This window comes from Neofelis nebulosa, chromosome 2 (assembly GCF_028018385.1).
Source record: "Neofelis nebulosa isolate mNeoNeb1 chromosome 2, mNeoNeb1.pri, whole genome shotgun sequence".
Lineage (NCBI taxonomy): Eukaryota > Metazoa > Chordata > Mammalia > Carnivora > Felidae > Neofelis > Neofelis nebulosa.
In genome coordinates this window covers 189,952,267-189,979,546 of record NC_080783.1, presented here as the reverse complement: position 1 = coordinate 189,979,546, position 27,280 = coordinate 189,952,267, and the positions used below count along the sequence as shown (strand labels likewise).

The 27,280-nt window shown below is 52.6% G+C and overlaps 1 protein-coding gene across 3 annotated transcripts in view; it reads right to left on the bottom strand.

The window, feature by feature from the left end:
• HIVEP3 (HIVEP zinc finger 3) overlaps positions 1-27,280 on the bottom strand; it is a 473,741-nt gene that overhangs the window by 36,553 nt on the left and 409,908 nt on the right. For all 3 annotated transcript variants that reach the window (XM_058717826.1, XM_058717829.1, XM_058717828.1), the window contains 2 exons: positions 20,791-26,408; positions 16,197-16,342 (listed from right to left, as the gene is read on the bottom strand). In XM_058717826.1, coding sequence (XP_058573809.1) covers positions 16,197-16,342; positions 20,791-25,848 — 5,204 coding nt within the window. In that variant the 5' untranslated portion in view covers positions 25,849-26,408. The remainder of the gene's footprint in view (positions 1-16,196; positions 16,343-20,790; positions 26,409-27,280) is intronic.

The window sequence follows — 27,280 nt, the reverse complement described above, 5'->3', positions numbered from 1 at the left end:
GCATAGTTTCCTCATTGGCAAAGCGAGGAATCTGGGTTAGGTAATTTCTAGGGACCCTTTCAGAATACCAAGAGCAGTGGACTTTTACTGAGTATTGATTGTGCACCAAGCATGGGGCATTCGCTACATGGAGCATCTTCGTAAATCCTCATGCAAACCTTTTGAGATGTAATGACTGTTACCGTTTCCATGCATGGGGAAACTGAGGCACAGAGGCATTACCTAATTTACCCAACATCAGAAGGTCACCCTGATAGATCCAGGATTCCCACGCAGGCCATATGGCTTCCGAGGTTACACTTTACCACAAAGCGCTCGTAGAAGGCGGCAGGTACCAGGAATTTACCCTTTACTTGGAGAGGCAATCGTATAATAAATATCGATAATTCATGGCAGAATAAGAGGTCAACTTACTACGTGCCAGGTACCGTGCCAGATACTTACAAACATTGTTTCCGCTTATTCTCAACAACTTTGACCAATAGGTACTATTACTCTCACTCTCCAGCTGCGAAGTCTGAGAGGTTAAGTGACTTTCTAATCAGTGGCAGAGCCAGGATCTGAACCCAGGTCTGGCTGGCGCCAAAGCCGTGCTCTTGTTACCGCCACACCTAGACGGGTGCTCCGCTCTGAGCGCAGGGAGCAAAGGATGCCACCCATGCCCTCTGCTTGACAGTGGGGTTGGGACGGACTGTGCCAGGCTCCGGGCAAGAGTTTCTGGTGTCCGATCCGACTTAACGTTCACAACAGCCCTGGGAAGCCTCCCCACCTCCAGAGTGGAGAAGGGCACCCCAGGAGCACCAAAGAGCAAGGCGGGCAGACACAGGGCAGCGGAGTATGGCCAGCTGGAGGCATCAGTGTCTCCTGGGGCTGGGCCTGCACCCTGTGGACAGCAAGGAGCCACTGATGCTTGATGGGGAGACACCGCAGCTGGGACCCCCCTCCTCCAGGAGACTCCAGACCATGGGGAGAGAGCAACTCTCTTCTCATTTTTCTGAGCTGTGGGGCCAGAGAACCCTAGAGATTTAGCCTCTTTTGCCCTCCTTGTCCCCCTCACCTATGTGTGCTCAGGCAAGCAATACCCAATACCCAGCTCCGGGCGCTGAAAGAAATTCTTCCCAACAGATGTCTCATCTCAGGCTGGGGCATATGGCCAAAGACTCCTGCCCAGGTAGGGGTACCCTGCAGAGGAGCCTGGGTTAGATCCTCTGAAAGCTAGGAAAGGCCAGCTCCTCCTCGGGGAGAGACAAGGGCTTACAACGGCCTGCACGGCACCCTGGCCCTTTCCCTTGAAGACTGTGTCTGAGCCACATCTCCTCCCGGTACCGACTGCAGTGGTAAATGAGCTCATCTGCTGACAAAAACTGGAAGATCCTACGTGTGACATCATGACGGCCAGAGATGGTTCACCCAGACCACGTGGCCAACATTCGTTCTACGGACGGGAACTGAGATTCTCAAAGAGCAAAGGCACCGTCCATGATCTCAGAGCCAGCGATGGCAGAGTCAGGACTGAGACCCCAGCCCCGACTCCAAGGCTCAAGCCCTCTCCCACATCCTCTGATTAATTACCCATGAGGAAGCTGAGACGGAGACAGGCGATAGACTTCCCCACACCTGCCATGACAGGGCTCACACCATGTTACCTCCTTCCCCATAGGGGGCCTCACTTCAAGCAATGGTGGAAAAGGCAAATGGTTCCTGTGATTTGTAGTGAATCAAATCCAGGTGGACCCGTGCTCAACCCCGTGTTGCACACTCCATCAGCCCCACAGCCCGTGTGTGATGTATTCTTTTTTTTTTTTTTTTCATTTTTACTAGATCAACCAGTCATGGAGCTGGAGCTGACTTCCAACCCTTCCCCTTCTGATGTGGGGTCCACATGTGGCCGTCAGAGACACCCTGGCTTATAGGCCTCAGAGGCTCTACTGACCGGGCACAAAGAGCACTGTAGCCCAGAGAAGATCAGAATCATGCTGGGGGAGGGAAGGCGGGAAGGAAGAGAGCAAGATGGAAGGAAGGAAAGAACAGTGAAGAAGGAAGGAAGGAAGGGGCACCTTTGTTGAGCATTTCCTGGATGCCAGGTACCGATAAGCAGCCTGAAAGTATCTTGCCATTCATTTACAAGCAGCCTGTGGAGTAGATACCACTGACCCTGTTTTTAGGGACGGGCCAGTAATTGCTGGAGGCGGGGCTGGAATCTGATTCTATCTCAGTCCAGAGCCTAGAGACTTCCTAGGCTTTCTAGAACTGGCACTTTGCCCTGTGCTCCTCTGACTCCTAGGAGTTTAGGGAGCCTGAGAGGGTGGCTTTCCCTGGGGTTCCTCAGAAGAATGAGTTCCATGGCTGAAACGTATTTAAAAACAGCTCTACTGGTAGTCTGTTATTAAAGATGGTGGGGAAAGCATTCTTTCTTTTTTCTCTCTTCTACCTCCCCCACCTCTCTCCCCCTCTACTCTGCCCTTCTCTCTCTTTCCCCCTTCCTCTCTCTTTTTTTCTTTCCCTTTGGCATAATAACCCCACGAAAAAGGGAAGGGTAGGAGAGGACACTGGCAATAAAGCTTTCAGAAGCTGGAAAGAGATGGATGGGTGAAAAAGACTTTGCAGGTTCAAGAAAGTGGAATCTTAAATTGACAGTAGGGAATACGAGAACGAAATCGACTTACACCATAGGATCTCTCAAGGACTCTAGAGATGGGGGTGGGGGGAATCAAGAAAAGGATGACTGATATATATATATAAAATGTTTTGTATTTTTGAGAAAGAGAGAGACTGTGAGCGGGGAAGGGTCAGAGAGAGAGGGAGACACAGAATCCGAAGCAGGCTCCAGGCTCTGAGCTGTTAGCACAGAGCCGGACATGGGGCTCGAACTCACAGACCACAAGATCATGACCTGAGCCAAAGACAGATGCCCAACAGACCGAACCACCCAGGCACCCCTATTTATTTATATTTTTAAAAGCAGGGACAGAGGAATGACAGGAGCTGGCGATTTACTTATTTCTTTAATTTATTTTTTTAAGTAAACCCTGCCCCCAACGTGGGGCTGGAACTCACAACTCTGAGATCAAGAGCTGCATGCTCTACTGACTGAGCCAACCAGGCGCCCCAGGGTTACTGTTTTTATTTTTACTTTTACTTATATATGTATTGTTATTTTTACTTTTTGATGTTTATTCACTTATTTTGAGATAGAGAGAGAGAGTGAGCATGAGTGGAGGAGGAGCAGAGAGAGAGCAAGAGAGAATCCCAAGCTCCTTGTGGTCAGCACAGAGCCTCACATGGGGCTCGATTTCATGAACCACGAGATTGTGACCTGAGCCAAAATCAAGAGTCGGACACTTAGCCAATCGAGCCACCCAGATGCCCCTATTTTATAACTTATTTTTAACTTTTAAAAGTAATCTCTATGCCTAACATGGGGCTCAAACTCACAATCCTGAGATCAAGAGTCACATGATCTACCAAATGAGCCAGCCAGGTGCTTCCCAAGTTGACTGTTTTTAGACCCCCATCCCTTCCTCAACTCTAGCAGCCAGGAGACCGCCCCTCCTCCAGCCCAGAGAAAGTCTGGAAGTTTCTCTGCAAACGATGAAACGAGAGGTCTTTGAGGAAGACGTCAGGCAAGCTGAGGGCAGGCAGGGACACCATAAAGATGAAGGGGATGTACAACTGGATGCTGGGGTTCTTCTCCCCTCCCCCTCCCACCTTTTTCTTCCCTGTGGCTCCCAGAATAGAAACCCTACACCCTTCAGTCAGGCCACTTGAGTCTCCACGGGGAGAACGTCACGCGAAAAGACAAAGAGATAGGAAATCTGACAGAGAGGTATGAAAATCAGAGAAACAAGCCAGGAGGTCCCAGCCCTGAACCACAGGAGATCCAGGGAGAGGGGACAGATGTCATCGAGGAAGCAATGCAAGATCATTTCTTAAAGCTGAAGCCCCCCGAGGTGTCAGATTGGAAGGGTCACTGACGGAGGCAGACCACCCCGCACCAAGAGCCACCCGGGTGACCTTTCACAGTTCTGAGTGGGAAGGGAAGATCCAGAGAGGGTTGCAGAGAATGGAACAGGAAAAAACTGACCTGTCAGAGACACTTTCTCCAGAACACTATACAGAAGGATGGTCTCTGCAAAAATGAGGAAGTAAATGAGGAAAAGGAAGATGTGAGTTTCCAGAGAGGGGAGAGCCAATATAGGAGGAAGAGAATCTCCTGGGGGGGGGGGGCGCTGGGGGGTGGTGAAGGGAGACTCTGTGGGGAGGGGGGCAGCTGTGCCCCAGGCAGAGGGAGCAGGAAGGGGCCTGTGTCAGCAAGATGGAATTCACAGACCGCCTGTGCCGCCATCTTGGTGAGGGTTGAATTGAGGCTATGAATTGAATCCATAATAAATACATGGAAAAATAAGTGAACACACACACAGTTTTTATCTGCAGAGAAAACAGAAACGTTGTACAGGAAAGAAAAAGAAACCGCAGTTCATTATGTGACTTAGCTGTGAATTATGTATGTGCTACTCTAATGAGAGGTGGGGAAGTGAGGGGGCGTGTGACGAATGCAGAGAGGCTCTTGGGTCACTAGTTACTACTTAAAGCTGAAATGCCCTACTGGGGTAGCCGCCCAGGCCCATTTCTTAGAGATGTACAACTAAACAAAGAGGAAGGGTACTGCTCTTCTCCATAAACAAAATTTACGGAAATATTTGGCTGTTTTTAAAAAAAAATTTTTAAGTTTATTTATTTTGGGAGGGAGAGAGAGAGAGAGCACAAGCAGGGGAGGGGCGGAGAGAAGGCGGGGCAGACAGAATCCTGAGCAGCCTCTGTGCCATCAGCGCAGAGCCCGACGCCGGGCTCGAACTCCCCAACTGTGAGATCGTGACCTGAGCTGAAATCAAGAGTTGGACACTTAACCAGCTGTGCCATCCAGGTGCCCTGGAAATAATCTGGTTCTTTAAATTCTGTGCATGTGTAACTTTGATAAAAACAGAAAGAATGAGAGAGAGGCTGTGCATGTCACTGCTCCCTAGGAGGCCACTTCTCCCACAGGAGAGAGATGGGGAAGCCACCTTCCTTCTGGGCTCTGGGCCGGATTCCCCAGGACAGGAGAGGCCAGGACTCAGGCAGACGCTGTCCAGGCCCAGTGGATGCTGAGTCCTCAGCTCTCAGGGGCCTCAGCGTGTCGGGGTGAGGAGCCCACTTCCCCGCACTCCCTCCTCCCAGGCTGGGTCCCCAGCCGCCTTAGATCCCCTACAGGAACCCAGAGGCAGCGGCTGCTTAAGAAATGGATGCTCCTTTAAATTTTAATAGGATGCATTTAGGTCTTCTCCGACAGTCCTCAGGGCTCCGGGGACTCTGGCCCCAGCCCACTCAGACACTCAGTCTGCCCCATGATCAATATGTCTTTCCTCTCGTCCATTTTGCTTTCATGCATTTTTTTTTTTTTTTTAACTGTCCGTGACTTGGGTTTCGTAGTGACATAATCAGCTTTCTCTAATGCCTGGAGTGAGTGTTCCCTGGGAGGTCCTTCGAGCACTCAGGAGAAAGATGCCAGGCCAGTCCCAAGAGTCAAGCTAACTAGACTAACATCCAATACAAGCACAGCTCAGAGATACTGCGGGTTCACTTCCAGAATGCGCCACAAAGCAAGCCAGGTGAACGTGTTGGTTCCCCGGTGTGTACAAATTTATGTTTACGCTACGCCATACGTTGTCTAGTAAGTGGGTAATAATTGCATTATGTCTAGAAGATGTACATACCTTCATTTAAAGACATTTTGTTGCTAAAAAAAAAAATGATAACCATCATCTGAGCTTTCAGCAAGTTGTAATCGTTTTGCTGGGGGAGAGTCACAGCCCCCAGTGTCGGTGGCTGCTGACTGGTCAGGGTGGGGGTGCTCGGGGTTGGGGTGGCCGTGGGAATGTCCCCGAATCAGACAACGATGATGTTTGCTGCCTCTACTGAGTCTTCCTTTCACAAACGATGTTTCTGTAGCGCGTGGCACTGTTTCATAGCATTTTACCTACGGTAGAACTTCTTTCGACACTGGGGTCGGTCCTCTCGCACTCTGCCACTCCCTTATCAACTCAGTTCAGGTGATATCCTAAATCCTGTGTTGTCATTTCAACAATCTTCGCAGTCTCTTCGCTGTGTGTGGAGGAGATTCCACCCCAAGAAACCCCTGTCTTTGTTCATCCCTAAGAAGCAGCTCCTCGTCCCTTCAGGTGTCCTCATGGGACTGCAGCCATTCGGCCACAGCGTCAGCCTCCGCTGCCGATTCCTGTTCTCTTGCTCTTTCTACCGCGTCTGCAGTGACTTCCTCCACTGAGGTCCTGAACCTCCAATTTACAAAAAAGCAATATCTGCAAAGCGCAACAAAGCGAGGCCTGGTAAAATGAGGGATGCTTATATTTTTATTTGAAGGAATAATCTTAAAAAAATTTTTTTTTTAATTTGTAAAAGTTTATTTATGTATTTAGAGAGAACGAGCAGGGAAAGGGCAGGGGTGGGGGGACGGAGGACCCGAAGCAGGCTCTGTGACAGCACAGAGCCTGATGAGGGGCTCAAACTCATGAACTGTGAGATCATGACCTGAGCTGAAGTCTGATGCTCAACTGACTGAGCCACCCAGGCGCCCAGAGGGGATAATCTTCACAAAGGAATACCTTTCTCAGGAATCTAAGTGATTTCCTGGGAACAGAAATTTCCTGCCCTTGTTTTCTTTTCTTTCTTTCTTTTTTTATTTTTATTTTTTTACTTTTTAAAATGTTTATTTATTTTTGAGACAGAGAGACAGAGTGCGAGCAGGGGAGGGGCAGAGAAAGAGGGAGACACAGAATCTGAAGCAGGCTCCAGGCTCTGAGCTGTCAGCACAGAGCTCAATTTGGGGCTCGAACCCACAAACTATGAGATCATGACCTGAGCTGAAGTCAGAAGTTTAACCGACTGAGCCACCCAGGTGTCCCGGTCTTTTTTTTTTTTCTTTTTTTAAGAGTTTATTTATTTCTTTTGAGAGAGAGAGAGAGAGAGAGAGAGAGCAAGCAGGGGTGGGGCAGAGAGGGAGGGAGAGAGAAAGAATCCTAAACAGGCTCCACACTGTCAGCATAGAGCTCCATGTGGGGCTTGAACTCGCACACTGCAAGATCATGACCTGAACTGAAATTGAGAGTTGGATGCTTAACCAACTGAGCCACCAAGGTGCTCCTCTTGCCCTTGTTTTCAAAATGGCCCTTCACAAGTCTATCGTTGGTGAAGACCCAGAGCCTGGATTGGGTCTGAAAGAACCCTCCCTAATTCCCAGCTCAAACCCTCAATTCTGCTTGTATGGCGGCCATCATCTTTCTTTCCTCCTGCTGTATAGAGAAGTGCCCCCTTCTCAACACTGCTTTGGCCCTACCCCCTGGACCTTCTCCAGGGCTCTGCTCCTGCACTCTGCCCCTCCTTTCCAGAACCATTTCTACCCCTGGCTAGAAGTCCCTCCTAGCAGCACCAGGATCCCTCAGTTTGTTATTGTTATTATTATTATTGTAGAAATGTTTACTTATTTTTGAGAAAGAGGCAGAGTGCGAGTGAGCAGGGGAGGGGCAGAGAGGGAGAGGGAGACCCAGAATCCGAAGCAGGCTCCAGGCTCTGAGCTGTCAGCACGGAGCCCGACGTGGGGCTCGAGCTCACGAACTGCGAGATCATGACCTAAGCCGAAGTTGTATGCTTAACTGACTGAGCCACCCACGCGCCCCAACTTTCAAGCTCTTTTGCAGCTTTGTCTCTACTGGCTTCTAGCTGGTGGATCCCGGGTTCAGTCCTGGATGCCCTTTACTTTTCTCTCCTTCTGTCTCCCCGGGTGACCCTCGCCAGACCTAGCCTCTAAATAGCATCCGTGCATTGACAAACGCATATCCCCAATGTGTATTTCCAGCTCAGGCCTGTCCTCTGAATGCCAGGCTCACTGTCCGGATTGCCAAACACCTCCCTGAACACCTGGACCTACGGCTGGCATCTCAGAATTAACATGTCCACCAAGTTCTGATCTCCCCTTCCTTAAACCTCTTTTACACTCTCCTCTCCCATCCCTGTGCATCTCAGTAAATGACACCACCATCCATCCACTGTCACTCGAGCCGGAAGTGTGGCAGCCATTCCAGTGTCCAACCTTCTCTTTCTCGACCTTCATATTCGATTCACCCGAAGTCCTACAGCTACCTTCCCCAGCTTCACGGCCATCTTCCTGGTCTCAGCCACTGGATGTGTCACAAGGACTCTGCCGTATCCTGCCCTCCATGCCTCCCTCCCAAAGTCCAGGTAATATTGCTTAGGAGAGATGAGGAGGACTTGGGGAGGAGGAGAATGAGAATAAAACCCAGGGTGGGCACATGTGATGGGGCTGGACAATTCACTCCCCGGGCCCCTGGGGCCACACTCGGGGCTGCATGTCCACACTTAGAGGGAGAAGTTTGAGAATTCAGGAGGGATCAGGGCACTGGGGCCCTCTCAGGAAGAAGACAGGGCCCCAGAAGCCTGGACTCACTTGGGCACCACAGCCATGGCAGGGCACCCAGGGCCACTTCTCCCCGGGCCCCAAGGACACAAGGGATCTGCTCAGGGCAGGCCCTGGCCTGAGAGCTGACTGCCCACAAGCCAGCCCTTTTTGGCATCCCATGTTTCATTTTGACCTTTAACACTTGCAGGGCAGGTCAGCAAGCAAAGGACCTTGGATCCCAACCCCAGACGCTGGCCCCATCACTGAGACCATCTGACTTTACCTTCCCCAGACCAAGCCTGACCCCACGTGCTCAGCCTGGTTCAGCCCCGACTCTTGTCCTTGCTCCTTCCGGAGATCCAGAGCCTCAGTCCTGCTCACAGATTCTAAGAGCTTCTGAGTCCAGGGACCTGTCCCTCACCTGCAGTCTCCTGACCACGCCGGAGGGAGATTCCTTCACTTAATAAACGTTCTCTAGCCTTGCCTACGTGCCAGGCACTTTTCTCAGCATCAGGGATACAACAATGACCAAAACACAATTCCTGCCCTCTCACAGAGCTTACATTCTGGTGGGGGAAATAGAAACAAACTAGCACATACACAGAAAAAAATAAAGCAGGGAAGGGAAATAAAGAAATGCCAGAAAAGGGCACAAGTGGGTAGGTAGTCTGGGAAGGCTTCGCTGAAGGGTGACTAAAAGAAGTGAGGGAGCCATGGGACTCCTGGGAAACGTGTTCTCGGCAGAGGGCACAGCAAGTGCTAAGGCCCTGAGGCAGAGGCATGTCTGACAAAGAACAAAGAGGCCACAGGCTGGAGCACAGGGAACAGGGGTAGAGTGGCAGGCAGTGGCCAGGGAGGAGCTGAGGCCGGCACACAGAGGCCACTTGAGGGCTGTGGAGGGCGCAGGACGGCAGTGACAGGGTCTGTTGACATTCAGCAGGATCACTGTAGCTGCTGGGTTGAGAATGCACTGTGGTGGGAAAGGGGGAAGCAGGAGATTATCGGACACCGTGATCATCCAGATGAGAGACGGCAGTGGCTTGACCGAGGAGACGTGAAAAAAATGGGCAGATTCTGGATACGGTTTCAAAGGTTGAGTTGACAAGATTTGCTAATGGATATGAAACCCCCTCCTCCTTGGGCCATTAACGGGACTTTCAAAAGGACATTCAGCGAGCGTGTGGTAAGGTACAAGGTGTTTCTGCCTGTGTCATACATCACAGCTTTTATATTACCAACTTTTCGGCAGGATGCGTTTTTTTGTTCCAGGTTGGAGTTTTATTTTTATTTATTTTATTTTTTGATGTTCATGTATTTGCTTTTGAGAGAGAGAGAAAAGGCGAGAAGCGGGGCGGGCAGCGAGAGAGGGAGACAGAATCCCAAGCAGGCTGGCTCTGTGCTGTGTCAGTGCAGAACCACTGCGAGGCACGAACCATATTGGTACCAACTGTGAGATGATGGCCTGAGCCGAAACCGAGAGTCAGACACTTAACCGACCGAGGCGTCCCCCCAGTTTGCATTTTTAGAGTGGCTCACCTGATGACTGTACTGCTTACACCTGTCCAAAAAGCGCCAACTCATCACATTTAATTACTAATTTAATCCATTTGTTCCTCAAAACATATACAGGGATCACACCTATTACCAAAGACATAACTCAACCTCATCCATAATCTGGAGATCACAGAAAGATGGGGGATAGACAGCGGAGAAATTCAGAAATTTGGGATGAAAAATAACGACACACGTGTAGGTTTCCAAGTCCAAGAAGAAATGAGTTTGTAGAAAAATTATCGAGAAAGAAAATGACCTTCAAATTTTTAAAAATTAAAACTATTCTCTTTAAGTGACTATTTTATACACACACACACACTTTAAAAAAATATAAGTGCACCATAAAACAATGTGTGTTGGGTATATTGCATGAACTCTTAGGCTTGAATAAAATAAGTTCAGCTATTAGAAATGAAAATACATGAGACAGAAAAGCACATCTGTTAAAAATAGAACTCCCTCAAGTGGGGCAATATTGAATTAAGTAAAATTTTAATTTCTTTAACAATTGTACCAAGAACCCAATGAGTCACCGTGGCTCTTCAGTATCTGTGTGTGTTGTTCTAAGGATGAGTTTGCTGAACACACCAGTGGAAATTACACAGATGGCTGGAGACTTACATGAAGCCCCAGGGAGAAGTCCAGCTGGACACATGAGTCTGGGAGTCATCAGCCTACAGACGGTATAGAGAGTCACCTTGGGAGTTTAGACAGAGGAAAGGGGAGTACCAGGGGGTGAGCCCTGGGAGCCCTGATGTTTAGAGATCAGAAGATGATGGGAAACCATCAAAGATGATGAGAAAGTGCCCGCTGGCAAAGGAAGAGGAGGGTCAAGAAAGATGGCACCCTGGAAACCAATGGACAGAGTGTTTCAAGGAAGGGGGTAGGGACCCGTCGTGTCAAATGCTACTGACAGGGCAGGGAAGAAGTGAGAACCGACCACAGAATTCTACAGGGTGGAGGGCACTATTGATCTTGTCAGGAACAGTTACCTGGAATGGACTGAGAGAGAATGGGAGGAAAGACACGGAGGTAAGCAAGTATAGTCAACTCCTTCTGGAGTTTTCCTTTAAAGAGAAGCAGAGAAATCTGGTGATATAGACCCTTCAGTCAAAGGCGTGTTTTTAAGGTGGGAAGCTTTAAGTTTGGATATGCTGAATCAAATGGGTCAGGAGAGAACCAATGGCTGGAGTGATGTGTTGGGGTATATTGGGGTAGGTGAGAAGAGATGGGATCCAGCACCCTCCAAGAGGATCCCAGGTGGTCTTCTCTCAGCCCAGTAGCTGAGGTCCTACAGTTGGCAGGGTCTGGGGTGGGGTTTGTTCTGATAAATGCCCAAAGGGCTCAGGAGCAGCCCCGGGCAACATATAAATACCGCCCCCCCCCACACACACCAATCCCTTGCTCCCTGCCCATGGCCACCTTTCCCAATATCCCACCTCAGCTGGGCCTGGCTCCCCTGGCTCTTACTGTCTGAACTCATCATTCTCTTCAGACCTAAGCACCGACCTCCCCATTCCTCAAAGCTTGGATGACTACTTTCAGCAGCCGGGTAGTTCTTATGGATTCCAACCTCTCCTTCTTCCACACCAGCCCTTGGGGCTAAGCTCCCAGCTTTCCTTGCCACAAGTGAACTTGAGTTAGGACAATATAAGCATTACCCTCCATGAACAATATAACTTTGTATGTGTGAAAACAACACTCCCTAACAAAGGAGCCCTTCTGAAACAACGAAGGCCAAATGCATAGGTGCTGGCTGAGAGAGCCAACACATTCCTGATGGGCGCTTCCAGAGGCTGTCTGGAAAATGCAGGCTTTGTTCAGGTGTGGAAGTGATGGGAAATGAAGAGAGGGCTCTGGGTGCCAGCAATAAATAGGAACCGATGCATAGGTGTACAAAGCAAGGGCCTAGGACCCAAGTCAAGAGGGGTCCTGGAATGAATTCCAGTGCCAATGTTATTCCAGAAGTTACACAAAGGGCTAGGGAGTGTGGAGGGACCTGGGACGTTAGTTAAAAGAGAGGGTTGAGTACTGCCTCTGAAGGCTGGACAAGATTTGGCACAGGGCAGAGTTCAGCAGGCCCAGAGGGTAATGGACGGTAGTGGCTTGTTGGACTGTGGGTCCAGGAAGATCAGGTTGAGTTTTAACTGGATTCTGTGGGTATGGCAGCCACAGAAGGCCCTGAAGCTGAAGTCTGATAGGCAGAACCATGATCAAAGGCACTCAATGGCACCAACCTGGGAGGCTGGAGAGAGGGAGGCCAGAGACACGGCACAGGGAATGAAGAGAGGTGATAGCTGGGTCGTGGACCACTTTGTGTGGACACCAGAACTTGGGGACTAACTGGAAGGTGGGGGGGATCAGGAGAAAAGGTGTCCAAGATGATACTAAGGTTTTGAGTGTGAACGTCTGAGTACATCATCCAAGGTCTGGATGTAGAAGAAGATTCTGTTGGTGGCTTGGTCAGTACATGCTGAAATTGAGGGGCCCAGGAAGCATCAGAAGCAAGGGCGTATAGTTCAGGAATGAGGTTCTAGCCGGAGACCCAGATTTAGTGCCACTGGTGCAGTGACAACGTTTGAAACCAAGGAGATAAGTGATGACAAGGGAGAACACTTCAGGCCAAAAGAAATCAGTCTGACCAAGTACGTGGGTCGCCATTATTTTCAGACTGCTGACTGAGCTACCTTCCCTCTTGGCCTGTCCCAGTCTCACCCACCTTTCCAGGCCTAGCCCCACCCTGTCCAGGAAGCCTCTTTTGGCTGCTCTAGACCCAGGGACCCCTGTCTGTTGTGAGCATCTCAACACGAGCAATCCACACCTCAGCCTTGTGCTACCACCTGAACCACTCACCAAGCACCTTAAGAGCAGAACCATGGTTTATCCCCTTGGCTCTGGGTATCTTCGGGCCCAGAGCACCCACAAGACACGGAATAAATGGCCCCACCTTGATGGATTGGTTAATTGATCAATTGCTGGGTTGGAGGTCAAGAAGAAGGTAGGGAGACTAGTGAGTAGCTTGATTAGTGATAAAAAGACTCATGAGTGTTGGTCCCATGGTATCTACTCTTTGTGTCCGGCTTATCGACTTACTGCTATGAATCAGATCTATGTGAATCAACAAGGATACATCTCGAAAACATTGTTGAGTAAAAACAAGTTGCAGATGCATGTTAAAGCCACCGGAGTAGTCAGTGCTGTCTACCAAGTACGTCTGGTTCCCCCATGCAGCAGGTGAGGCTGCGGGGCTTGCCCTGGCCATTGCAAGAAAATAGAAGCTTCTGGGTGGAAGCTGTAGGAGGCAGTGCATAACTGGCTATTTTTCATCTTCCTCTCTCAGTCTCTGTCGCCCTAGATGCCTTAGTGGTTCTTAGGAACAGAACCCCTTGTTGAATGTGTCCTGAAGTGAAATATAAATGTCTGCTGTGAGAAGGAGAAGGAGAAGGAGAAGGAGAAGAAGGGGAAAGAAGGAGGAGGGGGAGGAGGAGGAGAAGGAAGGGGAGGAGGAAGAAAAGGAGGGGGAGGAGGAGGAGAAGAAGAAAGAGGAGGAGGAGGCAGAGAGGGAGGAGGAGGGGAAGAAAATGAAAGAAAAAAGGAAGACAGGGATCTAAGACAAAACTGTGGACCTCAGATGGGTCTGCTTGAAGGGCATAGTCATTTTCTGGGTGGGGGACATCCCTGGCAGTTTGAGTGGTTTTGTGCTTGGTTGCATGGATGGTCGCATCCTTGACTCCATCCATGAAATGCCAGAGGTGCCCCCATGTATATGGCAACCTAAAACACTCTCCCCAAATTTCCAAACATTCCTGGGGGGGGGTGATACCAGCCCCCAGAGAACCATGAATATAGAGGGGTCACCAGAAGTGGGGCGTGGGAGGTGCAGCGAGGGCCCAGATGGGACAGCTGGGCTGCGGGAGAAGAGAATCTGACGGGTGACACTACATGACCCTGAAGCGCTCAAATTGGATGTGACAAGCTGAGGGACTGAGGAGGACATGTCTCACAGCCTGCGGAAGAGAGCGAGATCATCCTGGAGGGAGACACATGAGATGGGTACGGTAGTGACAAAATGCTCAGTGCCATGAACCATGGCCCATGGGTGGCACAGCACAGGATCCTCCGCCGATCAACAGAGCATGTTGTTTTTTCCCTCTAACACATGAGGAAACCGAGCTGGAGACGTGAGGGCTTGTCTGAGCGGAAGAGAGGTAAGTGGGAGGGGCAGGGAGGATGGACCTAGAAAGAGAGGGAGATTCTGGAAGAGAGCAGGTGGGACTAAATGGCAACCTGGATGGGACAATGGAGGGGGGGCACCGATGCCCAGGCGGTAGGAAGAGAAGGGGACTCGGGTGTAACCTTCCACGTTTCAGCTGAAGGCAGATCATGTGGCAGAGAGACTCCAGCACGTAGCTGGAGATGTGAACTAACCGGGATCAGGGGAGGCTCCTGCCAGCTGTCCTTCTGGAGCTCAGGCTTCCCAGGGGAACAAGGGCAGCAGGGAGCCGCCTCGGGGACCCGACCTCCAGTCTGGGGGCAGCTGCTTCTCAGGGAAGAAGCAAACCTCTTTGTGCACACCAGCTATCACTCAGCGGCCCCTCAGGGCCTCACAGTTCTTCTGCAAGGCGATTTTCTTGTTTCTTTTCTTTTCTTTTTTTTTTTTTTTTTTTTAAGAAGGCTTCATGCCTAGCGCAGAACCCAACGCAGAGCCCAACGCGGGGCTGAAACTCACAACCTTGAGATCGAGACCTGAACTCAGATTAAGAGTCGGACGCTTAATGGATTGAGCCACCCTGGCGTCCCTTGAAGCAAGAGGAGAGAAGGCAAGTCCCTGTGACCAGAAGCATCAATCCTTGGATGAAGTCTTAGGGGGCCTTTTAAGTACCCAATGATATGAGAACACAGAGACACAAGAGGGCGCTCTATTCAAATAGCAGGAGAGGAAACTGGTCTGTCCCCAGTTGGAAAGAGGGTCAGTATTTTGAAAAACCTTTGATCTAGTATTTCCCAATGGAGCCACTATTGGAATTCTGGGTGGGATGTTTCTGCCCTACAGGGTGGTAGTCTTACCACTGCCATTTTTTGTCATCCCCAACCCCCTCGATGTCACCGTGACAACCCAACTCCCCAAGTTTCGTTTCCAAACACCCTCTGCTGACAGCCCCTGCTGGCCACTGCCACCGGGAACTTGGCCGCCTCTGTTTTCCCCAACCAAGAGAGGAGTCCAACACCTCCCGCTTTGACCTTGTGAGTTCGGCACCTCCAGGTGCTAGGGAATGGCGGGCCCCCAGTGACACCCCGTGTTGGCTGGTGTCCGTGAGGACTGTCCTTCTTGGAAGGTAGGTTTTCCCTCATGCCGTTGTCCCTTGGGGCTGGGTACGAGGAGGGCTGCATTGATTACATTGGAGACACAGACACAGGACCCTGAGACAGACACCACAGGATCTGCTTACAGACACCCATATCCCGGGGAGCAAACACACGGTCACATAGAACACAGCTTGCACAAAACTTCCACAAAGCAAGTCCGAAACAAGGTACCCTTCCGGAGCCCAGAGGGCCCCAGAGTGTGAGTTCCGAGATGTTTGGATCATTAGGTTTCCAAAGACAAGCACCAAAGGTAAAACACCAGGGGTGATATTCCAAACACTGACCAACTGATGCATCCTGGACCCCGACCAGTCAGAATGGGGACGGGTGTAGACAGCTGGTGCGAGCACTGCCTTCATTATCAGCCCTGCAAACAGCCTGCGGGCAGAGCCCGAGTCCCCTGTGGGACACCAGGCAGGCCAAGGTGGCCGCTTGGGCAGGACAGAGGTGATTTTGGGGGGAACACGCACCAAAGTAAATGGCAGTCCAGACAGGACCTGGGAGACGACTAGCGGCCCCAATGCAGGGACTAGAAACCCGGCCAGCATCGGAAGAACGAAGGGGCTGGAGAAAGACCCAGACTCCTCCAGTCCTCAGCAGACGCCCTGTTCCCATCCCCCACCAGAGAGCCCGGCATTCTGAAACCGAGGTGGCCTTCGAGTCCCACGAACATGGCGCCTGCGGGCAAGCACCTGTGGGCACAGCCCCGCCGGGAGAGACGCTCACCGCCGCTCAACACAGACGGTGCCACCTCTTACTCCACAGGAAGCAGAACCAAATATTGCAAACCAAACGTGATTCTTACCCTCCTTCGAAGATTTTGATCCTCGCTGGCTCCCCTCTTTTGGAGGCAGGAGCATCTTCCTCCGGCTTCCCTCGCTTCTCTTCTGACTTCTGCACTCTAGCTAGATCTTTCTGGCCTTCCGGGGAAACCAGCGAAGGGAGGTGAACCTGGCCCACCGCAGAATGACAAAATCACTGCTGTTAAACGGTAGTCATAGAACGGTGCCTTTGATGGCACTGCACGCTTACTCTTAACTGTGTGTAGCTCACTTACTCTTCCCTCGACCCTGTGCAGATGCGTTAGTAGCTGCAGTTTGCAGAAAGAAGGAAACTGATCCCCAGAGAGGTGAAGCCCCTTCTTCAAGGCCACGTGGTTAGTGTCAAAACTGGGACTCCGACCAGGTCCTTCTCCTGGGGAGACCAGGCTTTCCCACGGGAGCTGTGTTTGCCTTTCCTTTCACACTAGTCTAGGACCTTCTGGGGACAGGTCCTTATGCTGGCGTCCTCGGTCATGCCAGCCCCCAAAACAGGGCCTGCTTCAGAGAGGATGGGTAAGGAATGCGGAGCAAATAAATGAACACTCCATCCTGGAGATGAACTGGTCCAGTTCTCTTTTATAGATCAGGAAGTCAAGGTCACCCTCCAAGTTAAGGACATTGCTGGGAGCAGAGTGCAGGCATCCCGAGGGCCCTGACCATGCTCACTGATGGGCATGCACCTGGAGGGGGCTGTGCAGGCTCTGGCTGGTAGTCTGAGGGAACCCGATCTTTTCACAGCGCTGTGGGCCCCAGTGGGGAGAGCTGGCTCATGAGAGCAACAGGTCCTCTAGACCCTCTGATGGCAGCAGCAGGTGGGCATACCCTTGAATAGGGAGCAGTGATGCTGGGCTGGGGGCTGGGGCCCACAGTGCCAGGAGTGAGATTCTCGCCCTCGTTTATGCTGCTGTCAGTCAAGGTCAGGTTTACAGCCAGTGGGAGAAGCAACCATGTCTCTGCGGGCGGGGGCGATCTAAGCCCCAGGCTCCTGTGGCAGCCATGACACCTGCCGCTATAAACGTGGGTTGGGCTGAGCAGAAAGGTAGCTGGTTGGGCATCAGGGAATCTGAGTTTTGGCTCCACGTAGGCTAGTGCGTGCTGAGCCGCCTTTGGGTGGATTACTTCATCTTTCTGGGTTTAGCTCACCTCTGAGGGGATTTAGATCATCCTGAAGATCCAGGTCAGGGCCAATGCCTATGACTCAGTGACCCCCCCCCCCCCCCAAACAGTCTCTTCAGAATTGGAGATGGGAGACCAAGTGAGGCTATGGACCGCAGCTTTGACAGAAGGCAGCTGACTTCGTGTAATACCCATGGGTTTCCAGAGTTGCTGTTCTCACTCCTATCTCAGCCTGCCATCTGGGCCACCCACAGAATGAGCAAGGGGCCTCCCCCAGGCTGATGGATGACTTTTCTCTCACAACCAGCTGTGATGTCTGGGCTAAGCTGGAGGAGGCTGGTTTGGGTGGCAACGAACCACTCTATCAGGAAACACTGCTAGAACGGAGCAGGTGGGCCAGGGCTCCATGTTGGCTTTTAAAGACAATAATATGATTGTCTTTCCATCATAAAAACGATTATTGAGTGCCAATGTGCCAAGTACTGTTCTAAACACACTTTGTATATTTTAACTCACTTTCTTATCTCCACAGTCCTATGAGCTAAGTATTTTTGGTATCTCTAGTTTACAGATGAGGAAACCAACGCACAGACAGAGTAGGTAGCTGGCTCAAGGTCACACAGCTAGTAAGCGGGGAAGTGGGATTCAAATCTGGGAAACCTGACACTGGAATCCTTATTCCTTCTGTTTGCTATATGTGGTTGTCAAAATGATCCCCAAGGAGAAAGAAGCAGGAGAAACCTGGGGAATGATCGGAATGTGGCTCCCACATGAACTTTTGTATAAGCTTGAGTTCCTCCAGGGCTTATGTACAGAAAAAAGTACCTATGACCAAACTCAAACCCGATAGGGTGACCTAGACCTTCATGAAGACAGTTTGGAAGACCTTTAAAATGCTAAGATAACCTGAAGGGCCTTTTCAGAGCTACTAACAGAGAACAGAAGCTACAAGCTCAATACAGTAAAGAACTTCCTTGGAGCACTGTCCAAAGATAGGTTGGGTTGTACCAAGAGGGGGTGAGCTCCCCATCACGGGAGATATGCAAACAGTGGCCAGAGAGAGAGAGAGAGGTGTAATTGTAGCAAGGCATCAAGCAGTGGGCCATGCAGTTAATATTAGTGCACCAGACTGGCGCACTTCTGGCAGGAAATCTGCCAGTGAATCTGTTGAGTTATTCCGAGAAAAAGTTTGCAGGTTTCAGCTCATTTTATGAAAGCGGCATTTTTTTAAAAATTTTTTTTTCAACGTTTTTATTTATTTTTGAACGTTTTTTTTTTTTTTTTTTTTATTTTATTTTTGGGACAGAGAGACAGAGCATGAACGGGGGAGGGGCAGAGAGAGAGGGAGACACAGAATCAGAAACAGGCTCCAGGCTCCGAGCCATCAGCCCAGAGCCTGACGCGGGGCTCGAACTCACGGACCGCGAGATCGTGACCTGACTGAAGTCGGACGCTTAACCGACTGCGCCACCCAGGCGCCCCCGTTTTTATTTATTTTTGGGACAGAGAGAGACAGAGCATGAACGGGGGAGGGGCAGAGAGAGAGGGAGACACAGAAGCGGAAACAGGCTCCAGGCTCCGAGCCATCAGCCCAGAGCCTGACGCGGGGCTCGAACTCACGGACCGCGAGATCGTGACCTGGCTGAAGTCGGACGCTTAACCGACTGCGCCACCCAGGCGCCCCTGAAAGCGGCATTTTAAGCAAAAGACTGCTGAACTCCATTAAGCTAAATTAAGCCTTACTTTTTCATAAATGACCTTTTAGTGTATAGTCATTAAAGCGGGGAGGCAGCCCAGATCATTTGAAAGGGCTCTGGAGTGAGGTCTAATTTTGAATCCGGGCTCCGCCATGTCCCGTGCAGCCCTGTACAGGTTACCTAACTTCTCTGTGTGTTGGTATTCTCATCCATAAAATGGTGATGTAGTACCCTAACTTCCAAGGTGGTTGTAAGGATGAAAGTGAAGTCTAGCACACCACTTGGCCCACAGCAGGTGCACAAGAAGCTGTAAGTATGAATATAAGTATAAAAGCATTTTGGGAGTAGACGTAGCCAGCAAGATACACAGGAGAGCAAATCAGTCATGATTTGCCACTTTATGGCAAAAGTGGAAATCTCATTTAGGGACGTCCATAGACTGACAGGACAGTCAGAGGATACATCTGGGAAACAATCCTGTGAAGCATACCCAGCTGAGCTAAGGACAAACTCAGTGCACAAATTTTACTCAATGATAAAAGAGGAGGACGCAAACACAGGAGAAGTTCCAGAACACAGTTTTGTTCATTTATCTGTAAGATGAATGTAGTTTAGTGGATTTATGCCTGATTTGAGCAAAGCATCTGGCCTGAAGACACACTGATGAACATTTTAAAATTTGCAGTCACTTTTACGGTCTTCTTTCCTCAAATATTTGGAAGAAGAAGAAATTGAGTCTCTGGAGTCAGATCTAAGTGCAAATTCTGGGTTTGTCAAATATCTACCATATATGGCCTTGACTTCTCTCACCCCTGACCCTTGGGTCCCTCATCTATAGAGAGGGGATGGTCCTCCTGCCTCATAAGTAGAAATAACCACTGACTGGATTCAAGGGCCCAGCACAGCGCCTGGCACACTGAGGCTACTCAATCGACAGAACAATGTCAATCGGCCGACATGGCACGGCCGGGGTCCTTAGGCTGGCCTTATCAGGGTATGGAGCTGTTTGGGTATCTGAAGCAAAGTTGGAACCATCAAATTTCCAATTTCCTGAACTTGCAGGCGTCACTCTATGGCTCCTGGAGCAGCCTCAGATCAGAGGCAACTGAGGAGTACATGTGAACCCTTAGGGAAAGGTGCTGCCACACAGCACAGCTGTGAGTGATCTTGCCCCCTACTGGTGACAGGGAGCACTGCAGCCAACACTTTCTTTTCCAGCCAGCTCGTGGAAAAGAAAGAAGAAATATTTCAGGAGTTGTTTGTGCCAAATTCTAGAAACTCTGGGAGTGGGAAGATTCTGAGTGGTAACCAGAGAATGGAAATAGCAGGTGTAGAGAATAAGAAAAGCAGGAAAAGGCTGACAGGACAAGGAAGGAACGTGGGCAGTGGCATAAAGTTTTCAAATTGCTGCAGACTTTCCCATCAGCCAAGGTTTCCGATTCAGTCTTTTGGAGATTTTTTTTTTTTTTTTTTTGTCCTGACTCAGATGGTGTCTTTGCTTTTACAATAGAAGCTACTAATGGGAAAGCAGGATTACTTTAAATCTTACTTTATCGAAATGTATCTAGTCTGACGATGAGGGACACAAAAAGAAACCCAATAAATATGTTTTCTCATACGGTGGTCAGTCACAGCTGACAGAGAGGAAATCTGCCCACTCGTTCTGCTCTAGTTATGCAAACAGAACTTGAGGAGAGTGCGCCTTTAAAAGCTCAGCACAGGCTTCAGCAATACAGCAAGGAGAAGGAGAACAAGGCAGACTTACCTCTGTCATGCGGGGCTTGCGGGAGCTGGATGGCACAAGCCTTCCTGTCTCAGGATGCGGAGCTGTGGCCATGGTATATGTTTCTTTGCTCACCTTCTGCTTAGACCTCAGGAGGGACAAAGCAGCTTTAGTGGAAACCCCCGGAAGGTTGGGGTTGTACAAACTTATGCACCAACCAGCGTAAACAGAGGACCTCCTATCTGCATGCTGGATGTGATTTGGCTTAATGTAGTTTAAATAGCACCAACTGACATTAGTGGTCGTGTGGAGGCTGGGGAACTGCAGTACCTTCTTTGAGTCCGTACCTTCTTGCGACTTGGCTGGTCTGGGGGACGTTTCTGACAGAGGCAGCGAGCTGGAAGGTGCCAGTGGAGGGAGGTCAGGTTGTTCCTTGGAATCTTCTTTCTTCACACTCAGTGAGGGCAGCCCTCTTCGGTGAGGCTTAGCGGGTGGTTGGGCATATTCCTTCAAAGCCTCTGAGCCTGGGGCCGTCACATGGGACAATGAGGAGTGAGGAAGGGGACTGATTTCCTTTGGGTCAGACGGATCTGAGGATAGGCTGGACAGTGTTTCTAGCTCCCTCCTGGCCTGGCCCTGGCTGCCCAAGTGGGATTTCTCCGGCCTCTTGCCGTCCTCCGTGCTGGTGAGCACCACGCTGCATGGTTTTACCAGCTCAAGTTTTTCATCTGCCTTGGAAGCCTCCTCTTCCTTCACCCTTTTTTGCTGCTGGGTTTCCATGGTAAGTTCAAGGCTGCCAGCTGGTGAAAGGACACGTTTGCTCCCCCCGACCGTTGAAGAACTCCCCTCCGGACTCAGGACGCTCTCCGAGGACAGGGAGGCGCCTTTTCTTTCGGGCAATGTCACAGGCACTCTCAAGTATGGAGTCGGGAAACCTCTGCTCTGCTCTTCGCTCACCCCAGCCAATCCAGGCCGGACCTCGTACACATCCGTCCCACACACACTTGTCCCTTTGCACGGGGGCTCCTCAAACTTGGGAAGAGTCATGGTTGTGGAGCTGCTCTGGGACTGGGTGACCAGGATCTGGGACAGGGTCGTGTACATGGCACTCCCGTAGGACGGCATGTTGGTCTGAATGCGGACGGGCACAACCAGGGATACCATGGTGTCTGGGCAGGCGGGCAGGGTCAGCGGGGGGGCCGATGTGGGTGCCGAACAGCTGGCCGGGGGAGCCACGGGGGACAGCTGGACATCACTGCTGTACTCTGTGCTGGGGGAGAGGCCGGCCGTTCCCGTTGCTAGCGGGGCCGGGCTGGTTTTGATCTGGGGCAGATGGCTCTCCACGTCACCGGGGAGCGGAAGCGAGAACTGGGATTGCAGAGGCAGGAAAAATCCAGAAGAGAGTGCCGACGAGGCAGGGTACGGCACGGGAAGAAACGAAGGGGGCTGCCGGAAGGGGAGGCTGGCTGGGTGAGGCATGAGCTGGGGGAGGTGGAGCTGGCCCGGGTGCAGAACGGTGGGCTGGAGGGGAAGTGGCGGGGCTTGAAATAAGGAGGGAGGAAGCGGCGGCATGGAGTACGGGGCGGAGAGGAGGCTGGACACGGCCTGGGTGGAGAAGAATTCTGAAGACTGTCCTGGCTCGTGCTGCAAGAGGGGCTGGAAGGAGAAGAGGGAGACGGGTGGGGGCAGGTAGGGTTTCTCATGCAGGGGGAGCTGGGCAACGGGGTGGTGGAATGCCTGCAGAGCTTCTGTGTAGGGCGGAGTGGACCCCAGCTGGGGTCTGTCCTGCCCCTGGCTCTTGCCTCCCGGGTGCCCGCTGTGCGAGGTGGCCGCCGAGGAAATCTGGGGCAGTGAGCTTTTGGCGGAAGGCTTACTGCATGAGGGCTTTGGTTCCTCGCTCTCCTGTCGTCCCTTGGGGGCGGCCTCTGGCTCAGTTTCTGGAGGCCTGCTCAGAGAGGCCTGTCTCACCAAAAAGCATTTCCTTCTCTCTGGCGGGGCTGTGGGGGCCGCCGGGGCAGCGGGAGCCGCTGGGGCCGGCGCCAAAGAGCCTGTCAGGGACAAGCTGCCGTAGTCGAATGATTTGCTGCGTGTCTCGGTCATGTGGGCGGAGTGGGAAATGTTGGGGCTCTGCTCTGAGGCTGACCTCCGCATCTCTCGGGCGTGCGGGTGGTGGCTGGGGACGGTCAGCATGTGGGTGCCCAAGGGCTTGGGGCGCGTGTCGGACAAGAGCCCGGGGGCCTCGGCTTTTCCGTGGTCATCCCTCTCGAAGGAGGCGGAGCGGCTGGACCCGCTCAGAGAGACACCGCTCTCCTGGCTGGGGCTGCGAGACAGGGGCGCGGAGGACTCGAAGCTGGACTCCCCCGATGACTGGGCCATCTCTGCCAGGCGCAGCCTCTTCTTCTTAGGCGGCAGCTTCTCTGCCGGGAGCTGGGCGAGCGTCTGGCTGCGCTGGGGCCACTGGAATCCCTCTGTCTTCTCGGGCTCCTTGGGAGGCGGCTCAGGCTCCGTGTCTGGCCGGTCGGGCTCCTCCGTCACCAGGATCTCGGGGACCTGGATGTTGGGCTGGCGGACCAGCCTGGGCTGCAGGGAGTGGGCGGAGCGTCCGTGTGGGGCGGGCGGGGGCGAGGAGAACGGGGCCGGGGGCTTGTCTTCCCCTTCCAGGCCGCTGGGCTGCTCCAGGGAGTCGGACTTCTCGAAGGAGCTGGTGTGCTGGATGACGGAAATTTCTTTGGACGTTGTTCTCCTCTCCTTCCCTGACTCGAGACCAGACCCTGGCTTGGGAGTCCTGGGCGGGAAGCCCGCGGGTCCCTCCAGGGAGGGCACTGACTTACTCGGTTCTGCTGGTGACTTGGTGGACTCCAGGGGAAGGTTCCGAGCAGCATCGGATGGCCCGGGGCTGCCAAACTGACTTTTAGTCGACTCAAAGGCAGGCGGCTCTTCCTCATCCCCGAGGCTCTTCTCCTTCCTCCTCTTCCTCAGCGGAGTGAGCTCCAGGGTGGTCCCCAGCTTGTAATGCATCATCTGGGACCAGGGCTCGTGCTCAGCCTGACTCTTTTCGGCTTCTGGGGACACGTGAGCACCTGCAGAGACGGGCTTTGTGATCTGCAGCTCCGAGCAGTAGTACTTCCTGTGGGCTTCGTAATTGTCCCTTTTCTTGTACCGAGCACCGCATATGTTACATTCATAGATCACCCCTTTCGTTTTCAAGCCCTTCTTGGTCTTTTTGGTGAGGTCACTTTCCTTGGGTTCCGGCTCGTCCGCGGGTTTGGAGGCTGTGTCTTTGCTACTGGGCCCGGCCTCCTCGGAACTGTACTCCCCTCCCAAAGGTAGTTCGATGGCCGGCTGGCGCTTGAGCATCCGGGGGTGGGAGGTAAGCACTTGAGTGCTGCGGCTCAGGGCTTCAGACTCGGTGACGTGGTCGTCGAACGAGTAGCTACCTCGGAAGGTGTGATGGGGGGTACTGAGGGTGCAGGTGGCGGAAGGCATTGAGTGGCTTCTCAGCAGAGGCACAGGGGGGGTGGTGCTGGGCGGGTGCTGGAGGCTCAGCAGTGATTGTTCGGGCTTCGTCGTTTTCTCGCCGTGGGACGACAGGGGCTCCCGGTAGAGGCTGGATTTGGGGGACTCCATGCTGCTGCGCCTGGACAGCGAGCTCCTCCTCGGCTTCACGCTGTCTATCTCGCTGGTGTCCACCACAGCCTCGTTGATGGTGATGAGCTTGGTGATGTGCTCTATGACCTGCGTCCGGGGCACAGACAAAGGCACCAGGCTGGGCTTGTCTTCGGTGGACAGCGGCAGGAGGGGCTGCGTGGACGTGGCCGTCAGCATGGCGGTCCGCTGCCCGATCCGCCCGCACTTGCCGAAGATGATCTCGGCATAGGACCTGGCGTTGGTGTTCGGGGGGCTGACCTGCTGCTCGGCGCTCTCAGAGCGGGAGAAATATCCAGACTCCGTGCTCCCTTTGCTGCCCGGGCTCAGAAACGCCTGCTCGTCCATCACCTTTTTCCTCTCACTCAAGCGGAGGGCCAGCTTCTGCTTTATTGTGTGGGTGTCTTCGGGTTTCTGGCTCAGGGGGTGTTCGGAGGAGGGTTCCGAGAACGGGGTGGGGTCCTCGAGCGACGGGGCTGAGCTGGACTGGGACAAGGAACAGCGGTCGTGACTGGAGCCCTGGCTCCCAGAGCTGTACAAGCCGCTGGACAAGAGGGGGTGCTTGGGCCTGGGGGAGAGCTCTGTGGGGTGGGCAGACGTGGTGCCTGTTTCCTCTTCTGAGTCTGTGCTTTCCCCCTCGGTGGGCTCCTCGAACTCCTCCCCCGGGATCCTCTCCATCTCCAGCCCCGGGGGGTACATCTCTCCGCCCACCCCGGAGGCCAGGCCGGCTTTGATGCGGTGGGCGTGGGACTTCCTGTGCTTGTACAGGTTACTCTTGGTCTTGAAGGAGAAGCCGCAGGGGCCGCAGGGGTAGGGCCTCTCGCCCGTGTGCGAGCGGATGTGTTTCTGGAGCACGCTGGGCTTGGCGCAGGGCCGGCTACAGTACTGGCATATGTACTTGCCGGGCTTCTGCGGCTTCCTCTCTTTCTTGGGCGCCTCTTCTGGGGCCTTCAAGGTGACCTGGGAGGGACGGGGCACAAAGACTTTGGGGATGCCAGGCAGGTCCTCGGGGGGGATGATGGAAGCGTGGGAAGGCAGGAGCTGGCTCGGAGGATGGAGCCCAGGGGTCACAAAGGAGCTTGAGGGTCCAGGTCTCATGGGGTCGACCAGCTGCCACGCGGACCCCTCCAGGAGATGCTCCGGTTTGCCGGGCGACATGAATGCTGGTGTCAGAGGGTGCTGCGGAAGCTTCGAGATGGGGACGGAGGTTTCAATGGAGGACCTCTTAGGGCCTGTTTTCTCCTGAGAGCCTTCCCTAAGAACCGATGAGGGGCCCGGGAAGGGCTGCGGGGCGAGGAGCTCTTGGAGGGGGCCCTCTGGGGTGGCAGTCGTGCCGCTGCCTGGGTACGGGGCACTGGACGAAACACTGGCCTGCACGGCCTCTCCTTTGGTCAGCCGCTTCCGGGGACTTCCCTCAGCCTTCTTGGTGCCCTTGACACTTTGTTCAGGATCCATGACCTCCACAGAGACTTCAGATGCTATTCAGGGAGGGTCGGGGCAGGCTGCATTTATGAATAATCCAAGTGTCCCAAGGAGGCGTCTGGCTTTGGCCACATTGGTCAAGAGCTGCCGGAAGCCAAACCCAAGATGGGCTTTGGGAGTTCTGTTTTTTGTTTGTTGTTTTTTTTTTTTTTGCGAGTGTCACTGGCTGCGAGCGGACTTGGAGGAGGTCATCGGGGCCCAAACTATTCACACTGGTGAGGCATGGCCCTCTACTTTGAAGACAGAAAATGCGCCAGCACTTTCTGCCTGAATGTCTGTCCTGGAAACGTCATGAAGGATGTCAACGTTGCCATCCTAGTGTTTCAGTTGGCAGTGGCAAATGGCCACCCACGAGTCCCCTGTGTGCTATGCGAACAGTTGGAGGCTGGAGACATCTGTGTGCACAGCCCGATCATCCCTGGTCCCCGCACTAGACAAGCCACGCTGGGCGCCTCGGGCAGCTCTGGCCGGCCCCTGCTCCCCTCTGGTCCCGTGTTGGAGATCAGTGGCCGCAGAGGGGAATTCACGCTCTTCTGTTTGACAAAAGCACACACACAGAAATACACACACAAGAGAAGAGACAGTTACTGAAATTTATCCACGGCCCGTGCAGCGGGAGTCTGTGAGATGTGCTGATATCCCTACAAGGTTAACCAGGGAGGTTTGACCAGAAGTCACAGCCCCTGACTCTAAGCACCCAAGCAATGGTCCGAACCTCCCTCACCCGCATTCACGGTGGTGTTGGGTGACTTGAATGTCACCTGTGGTGTTCCGGGAACTGCAGGGCAGTTGGGGATGGGAGGCCTCTGAGGCAGGGTCAGCTTGCGAAGCCTCAGCTGCCCAAGCTGTAAAATGGGATAATATCAAGTCCTGCCTCAACTATGCTTCAGGGCCGTGATGGAGTCCAACATGTTAGTGGATATAGATGCCACGAGACAAAGGTGGGTTTGTCCTACAGCTGGTCCTCCTGTGGTGCAGGGGGAGGTGCCGGTGTGTTATTCGGGGATGAGCTTTCCAAGGGATAGGTTTTTCTCGGGTTAGCGTCATTCTCTCTCTGGCCCTGGGCTCTGAAGGTGGCCAGGAGGGGCACCATTCACGGCTTGCGTCTCCCTTGCTGACCCAAGCCTGGGTTTCATGCTGAAGGTAAAACCACCACCCCAGGCTGTGGAGGCTCACAGTCTAACACGGCCATGACTACTCCATCAAGAAATAGCTAGGAGGATCATTCTGGCAGCTTCCTCCAGTTTTTCCTAGCAGTCAAAGAGGAAAGGGAGATGTGGTCCGTCACAGAGTCCCTACAGCCAGAGAGGAAGAAATATCTAAGTTCTTTGCAGGAAGCAAAGTCTTGCTTGGAAACAGCTTTCTCATGTGGCACTTCAGACAGGGGCAGTGAAAGGTGCACAAG